This window comes from Mustela nivalis, assembly GCF_964662115.1.
Source record: "Mustela nivalis genome assembly, chromosome: 15".
Taxonomy (NCBI): Eukaryota; Metazoa; Chordata; class Mammalia; order Carnivora; family Mustelidae; genus Mustela; species Mustela nivalis.
In genome coordinates, this window is record NC_139034.1 from 7,340,908 (window position 1) to 7,362,965 (window position 22,058).

The 22,058-nt window shown below is 47.1% G+C and overlaps 1 protein-coding gene across 13 annotated transcripts in view; it reads right to left on the bottom strand.

Moving 5' to 3' along the window:
• Positions 1–1,358: 1,358 nt before the first annotated feature.
• Positions 1,359–22,058, bottom strand: part of SPATA13 (spermatogenesis associated 13) — a 342,569-nt gene continuing 321,869 nt past the window's right edge. For 8 of the 13 annotated variants that reach the window (XM_082700184.1, XM_082700187.1, XM_082700185.1 and 5 more), the window contains 9 exons: positions 20,545–20,681; positions 18,863–19,042; positions 18,315–18,500; positions 16,215–16,394; positions 14,191–14,423; positions 10,430–10,559; positions 8,193–8,565; positions 7,031–7,105; positions 1,359–5,465 (listed from right to left, as the gene is read on the bottom strand). In XM_082700184.1, coding sequence (XP_082556310.1) covers positions 5,290–5,465; positions 7,031–7,105; positions 8,193–8,565; positions 10,430–10,559; positions 14,191–14,423; positions 16,215–16,394; positions 18,315–18,500; positions 18,863–19,042; positions 20,545–20,681 — 1,670 coding nt within the window. In that variant the 3' untranslated portion in view covers positions 1,359–5,289. The remainder of the gene's footprint in view (positions 5,466–7,030; positions 7,106–8,192; positions 8,566–10,429; positions 10,560–14,190; positions 14,424–16,214; positions 16,395–18,314; positions 18,501–18,862; positions 19,043–20,544; positions 20,682–22,058) is intronic. The other 5 variants (XR_014303094.1, XR_014303095.1, XR_014303092.1 and 2 more) reach the window with 4 other exon arrangements.

The following is a 22,058-nucleotide window of genomic DNA, read 5'->3' on the forward strand; positions in this document are numbered from 1 at the left end:
CACATCTCCTCCCAAGGGCTGTGGCCGTGGCTGCACAGCCTTCGCATCCAACCTCCCCTCCCTTCCCACGGTCTCTTTGCTGGACACCATCTCCCCGGTCGTCTCCTGCCTCTGGTTTTCAATCCACGCTTTCTTCTGCCACTGGCATGAGCTCTGGGGCAAATTTGGGCACAGCTTCCCTTGCCTTCAATTCTTTCCCTACACAATGAAACCCTAGCATCTCATCCTGGTTGGCAGAGTCTTCGGGATCCAACTTCCACCACGGAGGCTTCTCACACAAGTGTAGCACGTGGATTCAAGCGACACACCCAGGGGCCCTGCCGCGCTGGGTTACTCCTCCGGGATGCTGCTCGGGCCTCGCCTCCCGGGCTACCTTCCTTCCCTGACACCAGATGAGAAGACTCGGCTCCCAGAACGCTGAAGCCCATGTAACTTGCACACACCCCTAGTGTTGCGTAATTCACGCTGAAAATGTTGCCGACACCTTTATGTTCCTGTCTCCCTCTGACCACATGCTCCTACGGAGGATTACTCATTTCAGCTTGCTTCCCCAGTGCACAGAGCAGGTGGCTGACATGAGAGGTCGTCACCCCCTCGGCTCTTCTAGAAAGTTTCCACTGCCCTCTTTGCACCCCTTCCAACATAGGGCACCGGCATGGTCCCTGGAAGCCACCCTTGAGCGTCAAGCTTTCAGGTTCCCAGCGCTCCCTCTTCCCCTCCTCACCCCTAAGCCAACCCCTCTACCAGGGCAGCCCAAGGAGGGGGAGCAGATCAGTTTGGGAAGTAGGTGGACGTTTAGAGTAAACAAACATGGGGACTGCTGCTTGGCAACCTTCATAGGAATACTTTCCTGATTACAGTCACAGCAAACAATGGGCTATTTACTCAACTTCTCTGAGCTGTTAATTAGAGACGGAAATTCTATGTTCCCTGCCCCCAAAGGGTAAGCAGCCAACCTCCTGGTTGAAGTGGCCTCATCTCCACCAGGGCAGCAGCTCTGAAATGAAGAGTGTATACAAAGGCATGTGCGGTTCATCTACCGTCCCCGTCTAGAGAACAGAGGGGGGCCTTAGCACTTTGGGTTTGGCTTTCTCCAAGCCATGGTGACTTTTTTCACTGGGAGCCCTTTCTTCCATACCTGTCTACTGGCTTAAGCCTGCTCGTCCTTTTACTGAAAGGAAGTCTATCAATGTCCAGACAGGAAATGAGCTTGAAATGCCAGAAACCCACCTAGCACTCACTCTCTACATAAAAAAAATTTTTTTTTAATTAAAAGAAAAAAAAAAAAGTATATATATATATATATATATATATATATATATATGGTCTTATTTTACTACTCAGATGCATTACTGGAACCAGTTTGGCAAATTAACTTTAATATACAGATACAAAACAACAAATATAGATTCACAGCATTTACAAGAAATCATTCAAATAACATTGTAAATTTTTTTTTTTTACAAAAACTTCATTCAACAGAAATACATGTCAAGTTATAGCAGTCTTGTACAACATACTTCAGCTGTCAACAGCAAATTCATCAGTTTTGAAGCTGGCATGTGACTTAACATTGTCTTGATGTTGAGTTAAGTTCAAGGAAAAGGTTATTAAAAGCTGCAAAATAGTTAAGTTAAATGCAGCTGATGCTATTATTTACAAAAAGACCAATTATTAAATTACAGAATGTTCTAGCTAAAAACATTTGCATCAAATATGTAAGTTTCTGGGTTTTTCCTTTTAAGTTCAGAGAGTTGCTACTTACTCTTCTCAAAACCGTTTGAGCTCTACTGTCACTGCAAGCCTCCTGAGAATAAGAGCATTAGTCAAGTGGAATTTGAATAAGAACATGTGTCAGTTAAGCTTATAGGGACCAATGTTTTTGAGAAGTTGGACCCAGCTGATCTGTGGCCAGCATCCCTGGCCTGTCAGCCATAGAAGGACGTGTACCCACACTTGTTAGTGCTGTCCTGTGAGGGACACATCGGTTTCTCCCATCTTCCATAAAATAACAAGACAGCAATTTTCTCCTTAACTCCAGGTAATCAGGCTCTTCTATTCTGGCTAGGTAACTAACTTGATGTGTATTGAGAAATATCAGCAGTTTGGGCATGGTGAGTTTTCCAGCAGATAAATACTGAATCATGGCTTTTACAGAAGACTTCTATTGTGATACAAAGTGAATTAAATGCACTTCTGCTTTGTGTCCAGACAACAGTGGTGTAGGATTGAGGGCATTTTCTGAACAGGCATGGAGTTGGTCTTCGTCTGGATTAGGTATAAAAATGTACAACGTATTCAGAAACATATTCGTGCAGACAGGGATGAAATGTTTTCAATGACAAAATCAGATCTACGAGGGGAAAAGAGGAGAGCTTCTGAAAACAAACAAAAAACCAAAAAAACAACCTAGCAAGAAGGGTCCCCCAGGAAAAGCTCTGGCACATTGCTGCCAACCTTTTGCTTACTTGCAGGCCAAGGACGAAGGATGCAATTTCTCTAAGATTTTATAAACATTCCATTTTATGACAGTTTACGATTTATTGCAAGGTTGTGCACTTTAGGTACGATGAAAATCGAGAAGGTTGATTTTGACCCAAGGCCAAGGCCATTTCAACTGTCTTCCAACAGGTTCTGAAACATAAATAATAAATTGAGATTTGTCAAAACGTTTTGCTATCTTTGTGTGTGTGTGTGTGTGACAGACAGAGTGCGTGTTTGTGTATTGTGGGGGCATCTGCATTATGCAATACGAGGTTAAAATGAGGAAAAAGGGAGAAAACAAGATTCCCAAGAAATCCATACAAAATCCATTTGGGGGCTCTTGGTTTATTTCTCTCGTGTTCTTTGCAAGTGGAGCACAGGACTTACATCAAGAAGGAAAGTGGGCAAATCTAAAATTAGAATACTGAGCCATCTATTCTTTACTAAACTCGTGCGTCTGGTAATAAAACTCAAACTAGATAAACAGATTTAAAAGAAGTAAAAGGCATTCTACCTTCTTAAAAAATGTTCTCATTTTTCAAAATCACCAGAGAAGGCCAAGCAGAACCTACTCAGGGTGGGTTGCGATCAAATGACCCCCCCCCCAACCCTGCATGGAGCTCACGGGGGCGGCGCTGGGCACTGTCCAGGCGCCGGTGCCCGAGCTTCCTGCTATTTCTGGAGAGTCCCGGGAGGGACAGGTGGCAACCAGAAGTCAGGGCTCTGATAGGAAATACAGTGGGACTGGTCACAGAACTTAAATCACTTCATTGCACCTTAGGAAACATTAGTAAATGGAAGCCCACGAAGTGGTTCTTTACTTGAATTGACTCCTCACTGAAAATGGGACATAGGCAAATGGTTCTCTTTTCTTCCCTAATTTTCTTGTATTAAAAAAATATTCAAAATTATTGCATATACAAACAACTCTGTTTAGCACAGAGACTCCTAGTTATTGCTGACGGGTCCACAAAAAGCATTTTAAGTGTAATTTTCAAAATAGGTCATTATATGCTCTTGGTAAAAATTTTAGGTCAGTTATATAAATGCAACTAAAATCGAGAGGTCTATCCACAAAAGAAACAAGTGTATGTATACACACACACACACACGCACGCATGTGCGCGCTCTTACACTCGGAGCCACAGCACCTCCTGGAAGCTTCCTCAGAGAAGCAGCCTCTATCCTGGGACACTGGGTATCAGGGAGCCCAGGGCAGCACCACCTTGTAGCCGTCCTACGTCCAAGTGAGCACATCATGGGGGCAGACCTGACAACATTTCCAGGTAATGCTCGAAGGCCCACCCAGATGTCCAGAATTAGGTCTTCTTGATGTGGGATGTCACCTCCTTCGGGACCGGCCCTGGGTAGGGGGATGGTGGGGGTGAAGGAGGAGGGACCAGACGCCTGGAGGTACAGTTTCTACCTTTGTCTAGGACGTTACAGGTTTGTTTATTCTCCAGCACAGGCCTACTGGAAAACAGGACTCTGAGTAGTGTACAAAAAGGGGATTCTCACATAGAAAACCAAAGTGTGGATGACAATATCCCCATCCAGTGCACTAAGTACATTTAAAAGGCCTCTTCCTTGCAGAACTTGTCTCCAGACATATTTAAAAGTTATTTTCATCAACACTTACAATATAGACAACGAGGAGATTACTATCGCCAGATATCAGCCCATGTGGCCTTCGTTAGAACAGACTGCTATGTCTGAGTCTAGATGTATTGTTAAGGTCTCTTAATAAAGAATGAATCTTCAGAACCCTCCTGACAGATTAATAAGAGTGGGGTTAGCACGACCATTGGGGCTTACGCAACAAAGTCAGCTTCGAATCCTGAGGAAGGTGGGCTGCTCTGAACCACGTGTTTTCTTGGTGGAATGTTCAGGTCACTGTAACTTAATTACTTATTCTGGTGGGAACTCCAGAAACTACTGGTGGGAAAGCACACTGAGCTCTGAGATGTCCTTCCACGGATGCATGTGCATGTTTCGTTTGTATCAGATAATTAAAATAAATGGGTTTCTATATTGCAAATGGATAGGTCTGATTAATTCCTTAGGTCACGACGTGCACATAGGTGTGACTTCTGCCCATGGAGTTACATGCTGTACACACCAGCAGGAAGGGACCTGCCTTAAGGGCAGTTTACCCTGTGGCAGGATTTCACACTTTCTCCCTGGAAAGCAGCTGCATCTTCAGGATGCTGAAGTCCCCCGGACCGTGTTCCCCAGAAGGGATTCATCACGCTTCTCCCTCTAGCCTGTAGGGGACGCATCTTGCCAGGGGAAGCTGGCACTACCACTTGGTAACAATTCAGAGGACACCAGGGGACACCACGGCCATCTGCACTGAGGCGCTAAGTCGCCTAATACTGTGAAGACAGGAACAGCTTGTCCATGCTGTGAGACGCTACTGTACCAACCCCATCATGACTGTCCCCTTTGAATCCACGTGCCAAAGTGGCATTGTCACCGAGTCCCTCCTCAGGAACAGCAACAGGGCGTGCGCCCATCATCAGTGATGCCCAGACTCAGCATCACCGCAGAGCAGGTCACTGGTTCCTGCAGCCCAGCCATCTTGGCACAGGGCCCAGAGTGGTCTCATGGACATCAAGGCCATGCGTCAGGACTCCGTCTCCCTTCCTAGGAGGAGGCTGGGTCTTCAGAGGCACCTCGGTCACGTCCAAGACTTCTATTCTTCACCGGTCCCCGAAAGAAATTCTCAGCACTGGGTTGAGCACAGAGAAACAGAAATGGTTCTCCTCTTTACAGACACCTCAGCCAACGTGTGGCCTCCGGTTTTCATTTCTTGAAAGGCGTGAGTTTGTTGAACGTGTGCCAGAAGAGCGACGGCTTCCTCTTGGGCTCTGCCAGGGCAAACACCTGCTGCTGGGGGACGCTGGTGGGCACGGTGACGTGGCGCTGGTGAAGGGGGTGCAGGTTCTGGTGCGGCGGGGCCACGGGGCATCCGCTGTAGCCTAACTCGAGAGGGGAGAAGGGTGGAACATGGACCCAGCATCACTCGTTAGCCGGAAGGGAAAAACAGCACCAAGACTTGAGTTCTTAGCTGATTCTTAATTCATATGAACCCAAAGTACACCTAAGAGCCAACATAACAGCACCTACCAGCTGCTGTGAGAATTAAGAGCTCATATAAGTAACGTGCTGAAAACAGGCCCCCGAACTGAATCGCATAATCGAAATGGTTTCACTGGAATAGGTTTTCAAATCTGCACTGAGGTAATGAGAAGACCTGGGACACTGAGCTCCAGGACTGCAAGCTAACTGTGAAAGTCCGAGTGACAGGAGGAAAGAGCGTGGGTCCTAGAGTGAGCCAGGACTCAGTCCAGAGGGCATCCTGGCCCTGACCCGCCACAAGACTCTCTCGGCCTTCCCTGCTGAGAGGTGCCCAGCAGGCGACCACCACCACACATGTTCCCTCCATTCAGGTGCCTAGCTGCTGAGCCAGTGACTTCTGGCAGATGCCGACACAAACTGATACACTCTAACAAATGGGTATTTACTGGTCACCTGCTACTGATGTGGAGATCCAAAAAAAAGAACAAGAGTTGGGTTTTTTCCTCCTCAAAGGTACTTATCACTTAGTGGGGGGGTGGGGGGGGTGGATTCTGCCTCTGAACAGGGGAATGGAACACTGAGGGTTGTTTTGGTCATGAATTCTTCTTGGCCCTCGGCTGATGGCACATCATCCTGGGCTTAACTGGTCTTGTTTTTGCACTTTTGGTTATGAAAATCCTGAGTGGGACACACTTCAGAGGATAAATTGTTCTTAAGAGTAGGAAGTCAATCTGAAGAAAAGGTTCTAAAAATATAACAAATATTTTTGGAATAAAAATACTTATTATTTTATTTCCATTCGGTGAGATCACGTGTTATTATCAGTGCTATAAAAAAAATGAATAAAATATTTTTTTGCTCATCCGGACAACGAATGAGGTGTGACCTGAGTGAGCACCGGTCATCTTCAGTAGCCATCAGGCAATCTACTGTGCATGCAGAGTACAGATTCGTTGCTCTAAATAAGCTAGTGTGTTTTCTTTCCAGCTCATTTCTTGATCTACTGGACTTTTGGACCCTTTTTTCTTACTTACGCTAGAATGCAGCCTGCACTGATAAGCACTTTGAGGCTGGAGATTTCCTCCATGCATGCCCGAAACACACAAGAGCTGCTGGGTTGCCTTGGACTGGTGAGCTGGCTGGCCCGAGGAAGAACGCCAGCACGACCTCAGGGTAGGGAGGTGTAGAAGCTCTTCGGCAACCAGTTCAAAACACATCTTACAGGCTCATGTTCAAATGTCAGCATATACTGAAGCATACTCACCCTAAACCCAAATGCAGACTAGTCTAAACCACCTACTGGGTGGGGGGGAGTTGATCCCTATCATTCTGAGTTTCAACCGTACGTCTCTCCTTTGTCGGGAGCTGATCATCAGCGTGCTAATGACTTCATTCTCCCTGCTTTTAATTCCCATACTGACTCGCATGAAGAAGATAAGACGACGAAGCCTTCTTCAGAACTTACCTTTTGACTTTCCATGTCCCGCCTTTTGAGCATTTAACATGGCGAGTTTCTTTTGATTTTCTGAAATTTCCATTCCTGGATTTAGGAACAGACATGACAAACATTCAAAACAGGTGAAATAAGTCAATCAGAGAAAGACAATTATCGTATGACTTCCCTAGGAGGATAGGGGAAGGGAGCGAAAAATAAAATAAGACAAAATCAGAGAGGGAGAGGAACCATAAGAGACTCCTAACCATAGGAAACAAACTGAGGGCTGCTGGAGGGGTGGCGGGCAGGGGGATGGCGTAACTGGGTGATGGGCATTAAGGAGGGCACCTGATACAATGAGCACCGGTGTGATACACAACTGATGAGTCACTGACCTCTACTTCTGAACCTAATAATACACTATACACTGTATGTTCACTAATTGAATTTAAATAAAATTTTTAAAAAGTGACACCATTAGAGAGTAAAACTAAAACATGACCCATATTAACCTTGAGGTGTTCAACATAACCCGCAGCAAAGAACCTTATTCCCCAAGGACCTGTAAGAGGTTGACAAGATTACAAATGGAGAAGCAGCAAGGACTGTCACGAGGACAGACACTAGGATGACATCCTCCCAAGCAGGACCCGCTCCTGGGTGCAGTGGGGTACTCTGAGTATCAGCACACGGACAACTGACTAAATGCTGCCTTGTAGGAACTCTGTCTGTCATGGGCTGTCCCGCAGCAAGTTCAGAAGCACAGCTGACCCCTGAGCAACATGGGGTTGAACAGCGTGGGTCCACTTATATGTGGGGTTTTCTCGATAAATACAGGGCAGTGCTGTAAATGTATTTCGTCTTCCTTACGGTTTTCTTAATGACATTTTCCCCAGTTTACCTTATTGTAACAATACAGCATATAATACATACAACATAGCAGATGTGTATGTATCCACTATGTTATCGGTAAGGCTTCTGGCCAGTAGTGGGCTGGGACGAGTGAAGTTTTAGGGGAGTCCAGCATTAAATACGGATTTCTGACTGGCGCGGGGGTTGGTGCCCCAACCCCTGCACTGCTCAAGGGTCAGCTGTATTAAGGATGTGTACCCCCCGGGAGAAGGCTGGGAAGAGCCCTCTCCCAGGGCTGTAGGGCCGGCGCCTGAGGCCAGGCGGCAGAGGCGCTGCTCACCCATCTCGCGGTCCTCCCGCACGCGCCGCCTCTCGTCCTCGCAGGCCTGTAGCCACCGCACTTTGTCCTCTTGCTTTCTGGCACAGAACAGATGAACCTCGTCCGTGGTTTTGCTGACGAGCTTGAAGGCGTTCTTCACGCTGAGGTTCCAGTCCTTGTCCCGGCCGTCCTCCAGGTCCACTAGCTCCACGTCATCCATGTCTGTGCGGCCCCTATAGTAGAGCACGTCCCTGCGCAGCAGGTCCTTCTTGCAGGACACCAGCTGGTGGTCGAACAGGAAGAACGTCCGCTGCTGGCTCTTGCCGTGCCTGGTGACCTTGGTCAGCTCCCCGGAATGGATCAGCTCAGAGCTGCGGTCTAGGATATCCAGCCCCTGCGAGGATGAACACGCATCGTAAGGCCTGCCCGTTCGGACTGTGGGAGAATGGGCCACGCTACAAGGACAAGTCCTGACGCTCTTTTTCCCACTTTCCAGTTAGAGGAGATCCATTCATAGGTCAGCGGGGCTAAAAAGGGGCACTTCCCAACACGGGTGGTTCATCTCCTTGTGTGTGAAGCTTCTTCTCTTCATCTCCTACCCAGTGGGAAAATGTTACAGTGCCTCTGTGCTGTCTGAAGGCTCTTCCTTACAAGGATGAATGGACTCCCGTCAGTCTGAAACGGCTGCTCCTCGGGGAACAAGGACATGAAGGAGGCTTTCTACGTGGGGGGGACTTACTGCTCTAGACTCGCGGGCTCTGGCTTTTCAGTCTGGTATGTAGCGTGGCTCCCAGAATAACTAGCTTAGGATATTGGAAACAAAAGACCAGACAGCAAATAGCCAGCAAGGTATCAGTAAAACTTCTGACAACGAATTATCCCCTAAATGTCCCAGTCCAAGAACACAAGGAAAAAACACATCTTTACAGTATTAGGTTGGGGTTAACCCAATGGAACTCTGTGATATTCAGTACAACACTGGCCTCTGATTTATAAGATTTTATCCTCCTTTAATCCCAGTCATACACAGTATTTTGTGGAGGCAAAAAACTACTTTGACTCCAAAATAGTTCTTCTACTGGCTTGCCTAGAGCAATTCTGTGCCCCAGATTCTTCACTTACAAAATAAGAGAGTTTAATGCAGTGATGTCTGAAGGCCCATCCCAGCTCCAGAAGGCTCTATGGCCCCTGAAATAGAAGTATTTCTTTCCAACGTTCACTGCTGTAACCTACTTTAGTTAAAAACCTAACTTCCCAGTCCAAACTCTCTTAATTCTTAGGGACAGTGAGTTCTGCCCAATTAATGTACAATGAATTTTGCTTGGTCTGAAAACAATCAGAACAGCATTCGTTGTTTGAGCAAAGCCACTTAACCCTGCCATGTTTCCATTCCCCTATCTGTTAATGTGCGTAACAGCAGCTCCTACCCCACAGGATTACTGAGAGCATTAAATGAGTTCATATATAGACATGGCTTAGACTAGTGCCAGGCACGCAGGAAACACAACTGCTGTCATTTTTATAAATAAATGTGCATACATGTACGTGCACATACGCACGCTGGACCAGCGTGACCAGCCTGGACCAAGCACTGCATCTGCCACCGTCTTCTAGTATCCTCATGAGAGCTCTATGAGGTAGCTAGTATTTTCAAACCCATCTTAAGGATGAAAATCTTAATCTTGCCCAGATCATATCCAATTCAACCACAGGCAGTGAAAGTCCAGAGTCCATACACCCACCACACTATTTGTATTCTAAATGTTCTTCAGGGGCGCCTGGGTGGCACAGACGGTTAAGCGTCTGACCCTTGGTTTCCGCTCTGGTAGTGATCTCAGGGTCGCAAGATAGAGCCCCGTGTCCCACTCTGCACTCCACTCAGTCTGTGTAGGACTCTCCCTTTACTTTTCCCCACCCCCACACCCTCTCGCTCTCAAATCAATAAATATTAAAAAAATGTTCTCCCGTTGGTCTCATGGAACATACCTTCCAGCAGGAAAGACAGAGCGTAAATAATAAATTAATTACAGACATCCTTCAGAGAGGATTTTTTTGGTGGAAGTGAGTTTCTGGTAAAGTAGCTGACTGTTAAGTTCAACCACCTGCCTCAAAATATACATACCATTAGAGCCGAGAATATAAAGTTATGATGTATCAGTGACAGGATGTCACAGAACGTCATCAAATGAGACTAGAGTCAGGGAGGGCGTAAGCAGCGCTGGGCAGCGGAGCAGGTGCGGGAAGGGGTGCACACTTACCTCCCAGCCTACGATGGACACCTGCCACCGCGCTATCTTGTCTATGCTTTCCAGCCTGCGCTTGCGCTCATTGATCAGACACGCCACGTTCTTCATGGCTTCGTAGGCTGCCTTTATGTTGTTGTAATCACTGTAAAGTAGGAGGCTCGTTTTAACCACAGAACCTGAAACCCATGAAACAGGACTGACAAAGTAATAAACTCCATCCTGGATTTGTATACTAATAGTCCAGACAGAGGAGCATTTAAATAACAGCCATTGTTTCCTTTTTCTTTTCCTCCATGAATAGACCACAGTCTCCATAGGTTAAGGGAAATGACCGAATGCAATCCGGCATTCTTCAGAATAAGAATCTTTTCATTCATTTCTCAGAAATCACAATGAATGAAAGTAAATGCCACAAGAAATAAAGTTTTAGTCACAGTGACAATGGATTATTTTCAATAAAGAAAGGATAGTCTTTATGACTGATTTGTTTCTCAGAGAGCCAGTTTTGCTATATAAAATACTTTGAAAATAACTAACCATTCTCAAGAGAAATTATTCGCTTTGAGTCTCATCTTCTACCATGATCAGGAAAGGACACAAAGAGGACACAAGCCACAGAGGCTCGACGCGGGGAGTTACGTAAATGCTGACACCATACACAGCTCATTGAGGGACCTTTGTTTCTGGTGCTTCCTTATGCTACAGTCAGAGCAAACTGCAATGTCCTCTGGAGGAGGCTCTTGTTCCTCAGCCTCTAAAACTGCAGGTACCAGGGAAACAAACTACAGGTCTACTTGCCACACAGACTAGAACAGAACCTGGCTTGTACTGGGAAGTATGATATTCAGGTTTTGCTCAGAGTTAATAATCTGGGGACATATAAACCAATCATCCAGCTAATAATCTGAATTCTTTGCTTTTCATCACTTTCCTGTGTCTTTTTTTTTTTTTTAAAGACTTTATTTATTTATTTGACAGACAGAGATCACAAGTAGGCAGGCAGAGAGGAGGAAGCAGGCTCCCTGCTGAGCAGAGAGCCCAACGTGGGGCTCAATCCCAGGACCCTGGGATCATGACCTGAGCGGAAGGCAGAGGCTTTAACCCACTGAGCCACCCAGGCACCCCCACTTTCCTGTGTCTTATGAGATAGAGCTCTTGGATCTCAGTAGCACCGAATTATATCCTCCTGCACAGCAAGGAAAGAAAGCCCTGGAAGCAGATTCTATTGTCTATTTACCAAACACAAATAACTCAGCCCCTGGGAAGTCCCTGGGCATTCCCCCACAAGGCAGACCCTGCTGCCTCTAGACAGGCCTATTCATACTCAGCAGCGGAGCACAAAGGAAGAACAAAATAGACACAGGGGACTGCCAAAATAATGGAGCAACCACCCACCCCAGACCTCCAGCAATGAAGAAAGTGTACAAAATAATTGTACATTTTTTCCTACAAGATGTTCTAGAGATATTCAATCTACAAGATGTTCAATTCTAGAGAAGAGACAGAATATAATCGTTTTTCGAAAAAAAAAATTTGTTTTTTGTTTTCCTGAAGATAAGGAAATGGGTTTTCTGTCATTTCCTTTAAAAGGATTTGGGGGGGGAATAAGAGCCAAAATAGGCAAAGGCCTCATACTGAAAAATGCCCTTAAAAAAGAAAAACTAACTACTAAAGAATGATGTATAGTCCCCTGGTCATACCTTGCCCATATTGGAATGTACCAATCTGCTTGTCCACGTCTGTCAAGATGTCTCTGCCTCTTATTCTTCTATCTATTTTCTATAGTTCCTTATCGTGGTATATTTTTTTAACATTTTCTGCAAATTTGTGGCTCTCTTGACTTTGCTATTTTCCCTGCACTCAAGTTTTCTTATTTTTCCATCAGAAAAAGAAAAATATATATAGCTATCTTCCCTTTTATCTATTTCAATGAACTCCTTTCTCTTATTCCTTTAATCTTAATTCTTTATACTAGCATCCACATCTAGCTTCTACTGTTTGGTAACCTAGCTCTCTATCTCGTTCCAGTTTCCAATCTAATTGCAAAAAGATTCCTTTTACAAGCCCTGTGTCTCCACAGGAGTCCAGCAGGCAGCAGACAGGGCGAAAGAATGCTCCGTGAAGCACACCCCCAGGGGCAGGCGCTGCCGCAGATAATCTGACTGCTCTCAGGGCCACACTTAGCTGGTAGAACCCACAACTGTTGTGGTTTGGCACAGCCTATTTCCTCTGGCTACAATCCTGTCCCCCCTCTCTCATACTAGAACCTTCCAAGACCGTTCGTTCAAGGGCTGCAGGCGCACTGAAAGCTTTGTACCAGTGACACGGAGTCACAGCTGAGGTTTGACTCTTACCTAAAACAGTAAGCTTCATCCTAAAACCTTGCCCAATGGCATTCCAGCTCTGGCCTGGTGAGAATAGAGCAATGCCCAACCAGTGCCACCTAAAGACGCCACACAGTTTGGGACTTGTGCATCTCGGGGAATGGCATTGAATGACCTGTCCATTCCAACACTGAAGGGGTGAGATCTTACAAAAAATCACAGCAAGAAAACCAGGAATTGTTATTAAGTAAGCGATGGATAACTTTTTGGCTCCCCTAGAAGAACTTAGTTAAGGACAAAGCAAGTCACACAAGGAAATGGAGCTTTGGGGTAACTGTGATGAGAAGCCCTGTGCTCCACATACAAGGGGATGGGGTGGAATGATCACGGAGATAGGCAAGCACCTGGGCTGGGCCTGAAAGGTCTTAGGGGTGCCTGCATGGCTCAGTGTGTTGAATGTCCAACTCCTGGGTTTTGGCTCAGATCATGATCTCAGGCTTGTGAGATCAAGCTTTGTGTCCAGCTCTAAGCTCGGTGCAGAGTTGGCTTGGAGATTCTCCCTCTCTCTGCCTCTGTTCCTCCCCCAGTTCCATGTGGTCTCTTTCCTTAAATAAATCTTTAAAAAAAGAAAGGGCTTAGGGCTGGACAGGACCTCAACGGGATGCTTCTCCAAGCTAACCCAAAGCATTACGCTATATCCTTAAGATTTCCCCAGTCTTCCAGAAGTTTAAACTATGGTAGTCCTCACCCTTCTCTAAAGAAGCATTTTGTTGCAGTACATGATACTGCTCTGAGGGGGAGCTGCTGTAGGACGGGGAGCAAAGTATCTCTGAAACTGTATTCACAATGGTGTCTTTTAAAAATTGTTCTTGGGGTGCCTGGGTGGCTCAGTGGGTTAAGCCTCTGCCTTCTGCTCGGGTTGTGATCTCAGGGTCCTGGGATGGAGCCCCGCATCGGGCTCTCTGCTCAGCAGGGGGCCTGCTTCCCCCCTCTCTCAGCCTGCCTCTCTGCCTACTTGTGATCTCTGTCACATAAATAAATAAAATCTTAAAAAAAAAAAAAATGTTCTTATGAACTACTGAGTAGCTACAGAAGAGGAGTTCTAAAACAGACATCAGTTTTAAGGACCAACAGTACAATACAAATCCCTCTATGCGCCTGACACAGTTTAAGGGTTAATCTTGCGTTTTTAGTGTTCCTAGGAATGGATACTCTGCAGCCTCTTCCAACAACCCATTTCAAGACCTTATAATCTTGAACATTCTAAGCAAAGTGACAATTTCTTCCATGACGCTAATCACTGACCAAGAGCGTCAAGAGGGCCCCTAACCCTGCAGGCCGCCGCCACTCTGTGAAGCCCTGAGCGCCGCCCCGGGGACCTGGGGTGCGGGGCTGGCAGCGCAGGGTGGGTGCTGCGCGCGCAGCCGCCAGCACGCACGACGCTCCCACCTGTGCTCGGGCGTGGTGTACTTGAGCAGCTCGGCCAGCTGCAGAGGGTACTTGCAGATCTTCTGCACTGGCGTGAGGAGGAAGCCGTCGATGGCGATGTCGATCATCTGCTGGAGCAGGCGGCAAGCTTCGAAGAAGTGTCGGTATCTGCCCTGCTTCATCAGGTTGGACAGCTCCGCGCAGGCGCCTGGGTGGTTGTTACAGTACTCGGAGTAGATGGCGAAGCCCTCTTGCTGGGAAGCAGAAGCACAGCTGCGTCAGACCAGGGGCCAGCTTCGGGCCACGACCTCTTCTCTGAGGTGGGGGGAGGGAGCACGGACAGACCAGGTGTGGTTGTGGCTGGAAGGGTGAGGGTGGGGGGAGGGGCTATCTTTGTGGGGTGGCAGCTCTAGGACTTGGCGTCCTGGTCCCACTAGAAGCCCCATTCCGTGTACCCCAAAAGTCGCACAGGGCTTCCGTGGGAGAGAGGGACCCTCTGCCACCACTGTGTCCGCCCTAGCTCTGCTCTAAGGAAAAGACAGGCACTATTCACAAATCCAACTCTCTCCCCCTCCTCCTCTTCACTTTCACTGATAAACATGGTGGTGATCATAACCATGAAGACAGGATTCAAAGCCACCACCTGCTCCCCTCACTGCAAGTCCTTTCCTTAACAACCTGCCACCTGGCTTCCACACACATGTCCCTTCCGATGTCTGATCAAAAGCCCCTGGATCACTTCCTTTCTCCTCTGCCTCTCACTTCCAGGCTGCTGCCGCCCTGCTGGCCAACCTGTGCCGGCGTGGTGGGCTTCCCCCAGTTTCCACAGAGGCCAGGAGGCCGGCTCCTAGTCACCTACCCTGCCCACAGCTGTGTGTCTTTCAGCCTGCGTCCTGCCTCACTGTTTATCCTTGTCCCTGCTCAACACAACATGTTGCCCGCCAGACTACTTCCCTACAAAACAGGTTTTCCCAACCCACCTGTCAATTCTTTGAGCCCCAACAGTCTGCAAGCAGTTCAAACAGCTACTTGCCCATGTTCCCCAAGAATAGTTTTGTCAGCTGGTGCTCAAAAATCCCCTGCCAACATCACTGTCTTTCCGCATCCCTACTGCAGCCCAGCCCACCCTAGCCCCCAGCCCCTTCTGCCCAGAAGCAGCACACCTCGTCCCTCAGCTGGACTCTCCAGTGGTCCAGGACCCCGGCAAGGCCCACCCAGCCTAGAGGCTCAACCTTCCCCAGGTCCTGCCCCCTGCAGCCTGACCTTCACTGACCTCTGAAGCCTCTCTCTCTCAGAACCTTCTGCTCTGGCCAAACAGGCCCCGTGCATTCGTGGGGCTGATCTTCCCATGCATGGGACCACCACAGCATTATTTCTGGCTGTTTAACCCACCCTGCCTCTGTGTAGTCACTGTGAACACCCAAAGAGCGCCACGTGAGGCAGCTGTTGTCACTGCTGTCACTATCACAATGATTACACCCATCTGGGCTGGGAATGAAGTCTCCTTCCTGTGAAATCTGTTAGTATTAAACATAGGCAGTCAATCCCCAGTTATAAGCCCGCTATCATCATAAGACTGTTCTGAGGCAGTTTTTGGTATCCTTGGTCTGAATCCACACCTGACCTTTACTCAGATGTGACCTTGGGTCAGTTACTCTCTGGGCTATAGTTTCTGCATGTGGAAAATGGGTAAAATAATCATACCTTCTCCATAGCAGTACAGAAGCTAATATAAGCAAACCCCGGAAACCATGCTTAACATACAATAGTCACTTAATAGGTATTATGAGAAATTATTCCAAATACAACCTCCTAAACCCCTCAAAACTGCATACAAGTGGGAAGATTTTGAAATCTTGTGGTATTTAGGTAAAGAATAACCACATAAGCGAAATAACTTAATTTGCAGCTGACATCTCCAGTCCCTAGGAGATTAATCCAGCAAACAAAGCAAGAAACAGAACAAAAAGGACTACTTTCTAGAGTGGAAAACATTTCAAAATTATTTAACCGGATGTTAGAAAGAAGAAGTAACAGGTGCATACATGTTGAAGAAAGCAGGATCCTATTTCACTTAAATGAGGTTCCTCTTTATTGTACTGCTTCTCAAGGTCTTTCAGGAACTTTCTTTGGAATTTGTAAATATCTTCAATGTTTCCAAAAATGGTGGCTAGTTGTGCAACAGTGAACATTCCGGTGTGCTTGCGACACTGTCGAATATAGCCCTGCAAACAGCAAAGTAAACTTTTAAAAATTAATCTGGAGATTACAGCAATTATTTATTTGAATAATATAGCATTGGGGATGCAAAGCCATTATTGTGGAAGGGATTTTAATTAGAGAAAATTATTTTAACCCTATGGGTCCCTGTTGGGATGATCATACCTCGGAGACGCCGGGGTACTAAGAATATTTTAAAAAACAAAAGGAAAGAGAACAGGTGCATGTGGCTGGATGTGTATAGCAAGAAACTATATGAAGTTTTCAGATTATGTTCCTGAAACAAAGTTGATTGGTTTCAAATATTTTAAATATTTAAATATTTTAAAGTGCAAACATTGGGACTGTCACACTTTTTCTAAACTCTTAAGATTCTCTCATCCCTAATGTCATTTTACAGCCGAGAAGACCTGCCAAATACAGCATGTCACAGCCTGATGAAGAGCTCACGCAGCTGGCTCAGTGTCACGGCAAAGAGCCAAGAACATGTTACCCAAGGATTCTACCACCACCTACTTTCTATAGAGAACATAAAGCTGCATCTCTTTAATCCAAGGCCTGCATGGATTAGAGTCCTATTCGTTCTCCATGTACAACACCCTAGTTGTACTATGGCTGGGGTAGGAGTTAGTGCGGTGGGAAGGAGAGGCCATAGATATGTGTAATAAGTATCCCCAAATCAGCAGCCCTAATTACACAGCCTAAGCAGACTGGCTGATAAAATACATACCACTGACTATTTGGTATGAACTGTAACAGAAAGACAATAGAAGGTTCAAAACACAGGCTTTAAGGCAGACTGATCTAAGTCCTAGCCCCACCACAGTAGCTACGATATGCCTCAGTTCCCTCATCTGTAAGGGGGAGCAGGGGGCGTGGTAATAGGACAAGCTGATGAGAGTGTTTGTAGGAGTTAATCCAGGTCAAGGGACGGCACAAAGTCAAAGCCCAACAATCGTTAGCCATGACTTCTTTTACTAAAATGGTGAATTAAAGAAACTCCTTTAACTAGACACTTATAGGGAACAAGATAGTTAGCATCAATAAGCTAAACATTGGGTGCCTGGGTGGCTCAGTCAGTTAAGTGGCTGCCTTCGGTTCAGGTCATGATCCCCAGGTCCTGGGATCATGCTCCACATGGGGCTCCCTGCTCAGTGGGAAGCCTGCTTCTCCCTCTCCCTCTACCTGCTGCTCTGCCTTCTTGTGCTCTCTATCTCCCTGTCAAATAAATAAAAAAGAAAAAAAAATTAGCTAAACATCGCTCTATCTTTATGGGGCCAGTTAATCCGATTCCAAAATAGGCATTTGTCTCACTTTAGCCTGTCTTCAGCGCTGAATGTCTGCAGCCGAGCTGAGAGTGCAGAACTCAACATTTACAGCCAGGACAGTGGAATGAGGAGATGCCAACACCAGTGCCGTGTCAGGCTCATACAGAACCCACAGAGACAAAGACTGTCACTGGACAAGTAAAATTTATTGCCTAATAGAATGCCATGACACTTCAGAACATGGCCTTGGATATCACTAGGTAAAACCGATTTTTCTTTTTTTTTTGGTCTGCATCTAAATGGCTCAGAACCTCATCTATGAGTCTGATTGTAAACAGTGACAGACCTTTATAACATCATGTGGGTTTCACTGAAAGGATGTTGCCTCCCCTGAAAGGCATTCACTCTGAGGAATTCACATTCACTCATCTCGGGAGGTCAGTCCTCAGAGCACTAGCTGCATAGCGCCCAGAAAACTGACCACAACAGAGAGCCACTGATGCTCATGGGGGCAGACAAGCACTGAAAGAGGGCGGAGTCTATGCAGGGACCACATGGACCAAAAGGCGTGAGGAGAAGGGAGGGCTACGGAAAGGTGTATAAAATGAGCATTTGACTGAGGACCACCTTGGGGAGTCCACAGGGTCTGGGTCTTACCTCACAGATGTCCTTGAGGTGCTTGATGTACACGCGCTCAGTGTTCATGATCTCCTGGATGACATTGGTCCTCATCTGGTGCTTGCTCTCCGAGTGTTTGTGGCGGTTCTTACCGGCATCTTCCTCATGCTCCTCGCCCTGGGTGCTGCTGGAATTCTCCGACAGCTCCTCCTGATTGACACGCAACTGCGGGCCACACAAAGGTGACAAGTGACTTGGGTGAAGGCAGTAACAGAAGCAGGCGGAAGGCCCCCCAGGGTTTCCGCTTCTCTGTGGCTGTGAGGAAGGCAGCCTGGCCCGAGGCTAAGTCTTCACGTACTCACAGAACCACAGCGGGGCCAGTGGCTCCAACCACAGCAGCAATGTTAAACAACTAGTTGACCATGGTTGAAGTGTTTCCTTCAATCCAGTCTAATTACTGAAAACTTCCATTAAATTGATTACAAAGAGAACTGAACCTGGATTGAGGGGGCTCGAGCCTGACATGCCAACTCTACCACTCCCCCACAGATCGTCGTGAGAAGGGTTTGTAAGTGCCACACACTTACTCTGACAAAGCTTGCGGGGAACCAGGCCTCCTTGTCCTCATTCCGGCCCCACCACCAGTCCTTGTTAGAGGCTTCCAGGACCTGGATGACATCTCCTGCCTTGAAGCCCAGTTCCTGGTCATCCATGGTCACGTGGTCCCATAAGGCTTCTGCACAGACCACACTGCCATCGCTGATCAGCTGCAATGGGGACAAGTGCTTAGTGCAAAACCAGGTGGAAGCAGAGCAAGGGGTACGCTGTGAGCTCTCCTGGGGGACAAGGACATCTCCTACCTCGTACATGCCATTGGCTTGCAGTCAATACTTAGCGTTTGATTGTTACACAAAATGAGTTTCCATATTCAGGAAAACACAATCAGGTAGGCGTCTCTCATATGTTCTTAAAGGAAACCCCGAATCTACTCTTTTTTAAAGAAAGTATAAAAAATGGCTCACTCAGCCATATGTCAGCTATTTAATGAATGTGAATAGCTGGAATATTCACCACCAAAATGGCTTCTGAGCAAACAACACGGAGCCAGTCCTCTAACGGTTGTGTGCATACTTGACTGCAAGACCCTCAGGACTTCACCTAGAACTTACTCCTCAGACTTCATTCACAGTCTGGGGTGCCTGGGTGGCTCAGTGGTTTAAGCCTCTGCCTTCGGCTCAGGTCATGATCTCAGGGTCCTGGGATCAAGCCCCACATCGGGCTCTCTGCTCAGCGGGGAGCCTTCTTCCCCCACCTTCTCTGTCTGCTTCTCTGCCTGCTTGTGATCTCTGGCTGTCAGACTTCATTCACAGTCTGAATAAACTGTTAGTCTAACTTTATAGTCCACAGCCATTAAAGAGAACCAGCTTGATCTCCAGATTCTTAGCAGATTCCTTTAAAAAGGAAAGCACAGACACAGCTTGTCTGTCAGTCAGCCATGGGTGGGGGGGCTGCAGGTCCCCTCAGCCCCCGGGGACATTGTCACACTCTACAGTAACAGCGGGTATTACTAATGGAGATGCTAGCTCACTGAGAATGGACACTCCACAGGTTCTAACTAAGAATGCAAAAACTGGTAAGTGCCTTCTGGAAAGATTTCCATAAGAAGGGGTGAAGACACACAGAGGTGGAAAGAACACCAGGATCTGTAGTGAGAAATACGTGGTTAATTTCAGCTCTGCCATTTGTGAGCAAATGATGTGGCCTCTTAGCGTCAATGTTTGTTATAATATGGGTATTAATTATAACATCTACCTCTTAGACTGGCTGTTCCGAGATAACATCATGAAGAGCATTTTGTAAGCTGAAAAGCGCTACCCGAACACCAAGCAGCAGTTGCTGCTCTTTTACTTAGAGTGGTGACCAGCATAGTTATCTGGAAAACTCAGTCACATAAACTGTCCTCAGAAATGCTAGAATGTCAGAGTTCAAGGTGTTAGAATATGTTTGGTAAGAAATAATCAAGAGAGGGTGTGTGGGTGGCTCAGTCAGCTAGGCGTCCGGCTCAGGCCACACTAGCGGTGGGGAGTCTGCTTGAGATTCTCTCCCTCTGCCCCTCTTCCCACTTGTACTCGCTCACTCTTATAATAAATCTTTTTTAAAAAGAAAAAGAAAGAAAAAGAAAAGAAGCAAGAGGGCAAAGTCTGAAGTGATTCGGCACCCTGAAAACTGGGTATCAAAGATTTGCCCCTGTTGAGTGTGACTCAAGTACCTCGTTGATGGCCAGCTGCTCCCCGCCTGGCTGTAGGTATCTGGGGTTGGCCTGACACAGGTCTTCATAGCTATAGTCCTCCTCACTGCCGTTGTCATCCACTAAGGCCGCGGACTCAGTACCTCCATCTGAAGAGACTAAAAAAGAAACAGCCAAGGTTTATGGTTAAAAGGACACAGGTAACAAAAAAAAAAAAAAAAAAAATAGTGACAAAATAAATGACCTTTGAGAACATACTCCTAAGGGGAAGCAATCACTTCTGTCTTACCCAGAATAAGAAATCATTAGAAAACTCCCGCAGCTCTATCGATCCAAAGGTAGCAGTTGTGCGAGGAGCCAGGGTTGAGTTTACAGTGAGCGGGAAGGAGAGCATCTCAGAGAATACTGCCGATGTTAACCCACAGCATTATTCTGTCACTTAGGATACTGAGGAAACTAAGTGTGATGTGGCTGGCAATGTGTGCTCCACGGTGGACATAGAATATATAAATGCAGATCATATTTCTAAGTCCTGCGTTGGTAGTGTCCTAAGTGGAAACACGAGGCCATTCTCTCCAGTTGTCCATAACGTGAAAAGGTTGGAATTTATAATACCGGGGTCAGGCATGACATAGGACATTTGTCAAAGAAGGGAGAAAGATCTTTAAAGGGTGGCTGCAGCATTCTGGACTGCCCACCTTGGCATTCAGATGTCTCCTTCCGGGGACAGTGGGCTACTCTCACCAAGGCTAATTTGTCATCCAGCAGAGGGAATTATAAAGAGAAGAACACTCCTTGTGAAGAAGACGGGGAGAGCCTATGGGACAGCAGCTGGCTTGTTAAGATACTGAGATGGCTCTGGATTGAGAACAAAACGTGGCTGGATCCAAAGCACGTGGTGTATGGACACCCATCCATCCAGTGCAAGATGAGACCTGAAAAGCAAGGTGGGGGGTGCGGGGGCCTCAAGGGTCCACAGTAAGCAGTGGGTGGCTCCTTCAGCATTCTGAGTAGGAAGTAACAGGTTTTGAAGACACTGACACTACAGAATGGGTTTCAGAGTCCCAGAGCCTGGTCTGAATTCTAGCCCTGCCCCTCTACAGACATGGGACCCAGCAACTTCTGCTCTCGGAGTTTCCTCCTCCTGTTGTACAAACTATTTTCTTTCTCTTTGGAGAATGAGGTGAGGGGATGTGTGGCAAGTTCCTCGCATCCTTGATTCATGGTTGGGACTCACTAAAAGAGGGTTTGGTGATGATGGCAGCGCCCGTGGTGGGAGCCCCGCTGGAGGAGGAGGGCTCCACCACAGCAGCGGGAGGGGGGGCTGGGGACGGACACCAGGCCCCGGAAATCCGCTGGGGAAACAGTGGGGTAGCTGGAGAGTGGTACCCAGGTGCCGCCTCAGGGGAATGGCAAGGGGAACTGAAAGTCAAGGATGCTGTCTGTGCAGGTCAAGGTGACGACAGAGCAACAGAGACGGTGAAGCCAATGATGACTTGGAAAATCCCAAAGCAAAGTCAAGGAAGCCAGTGTGG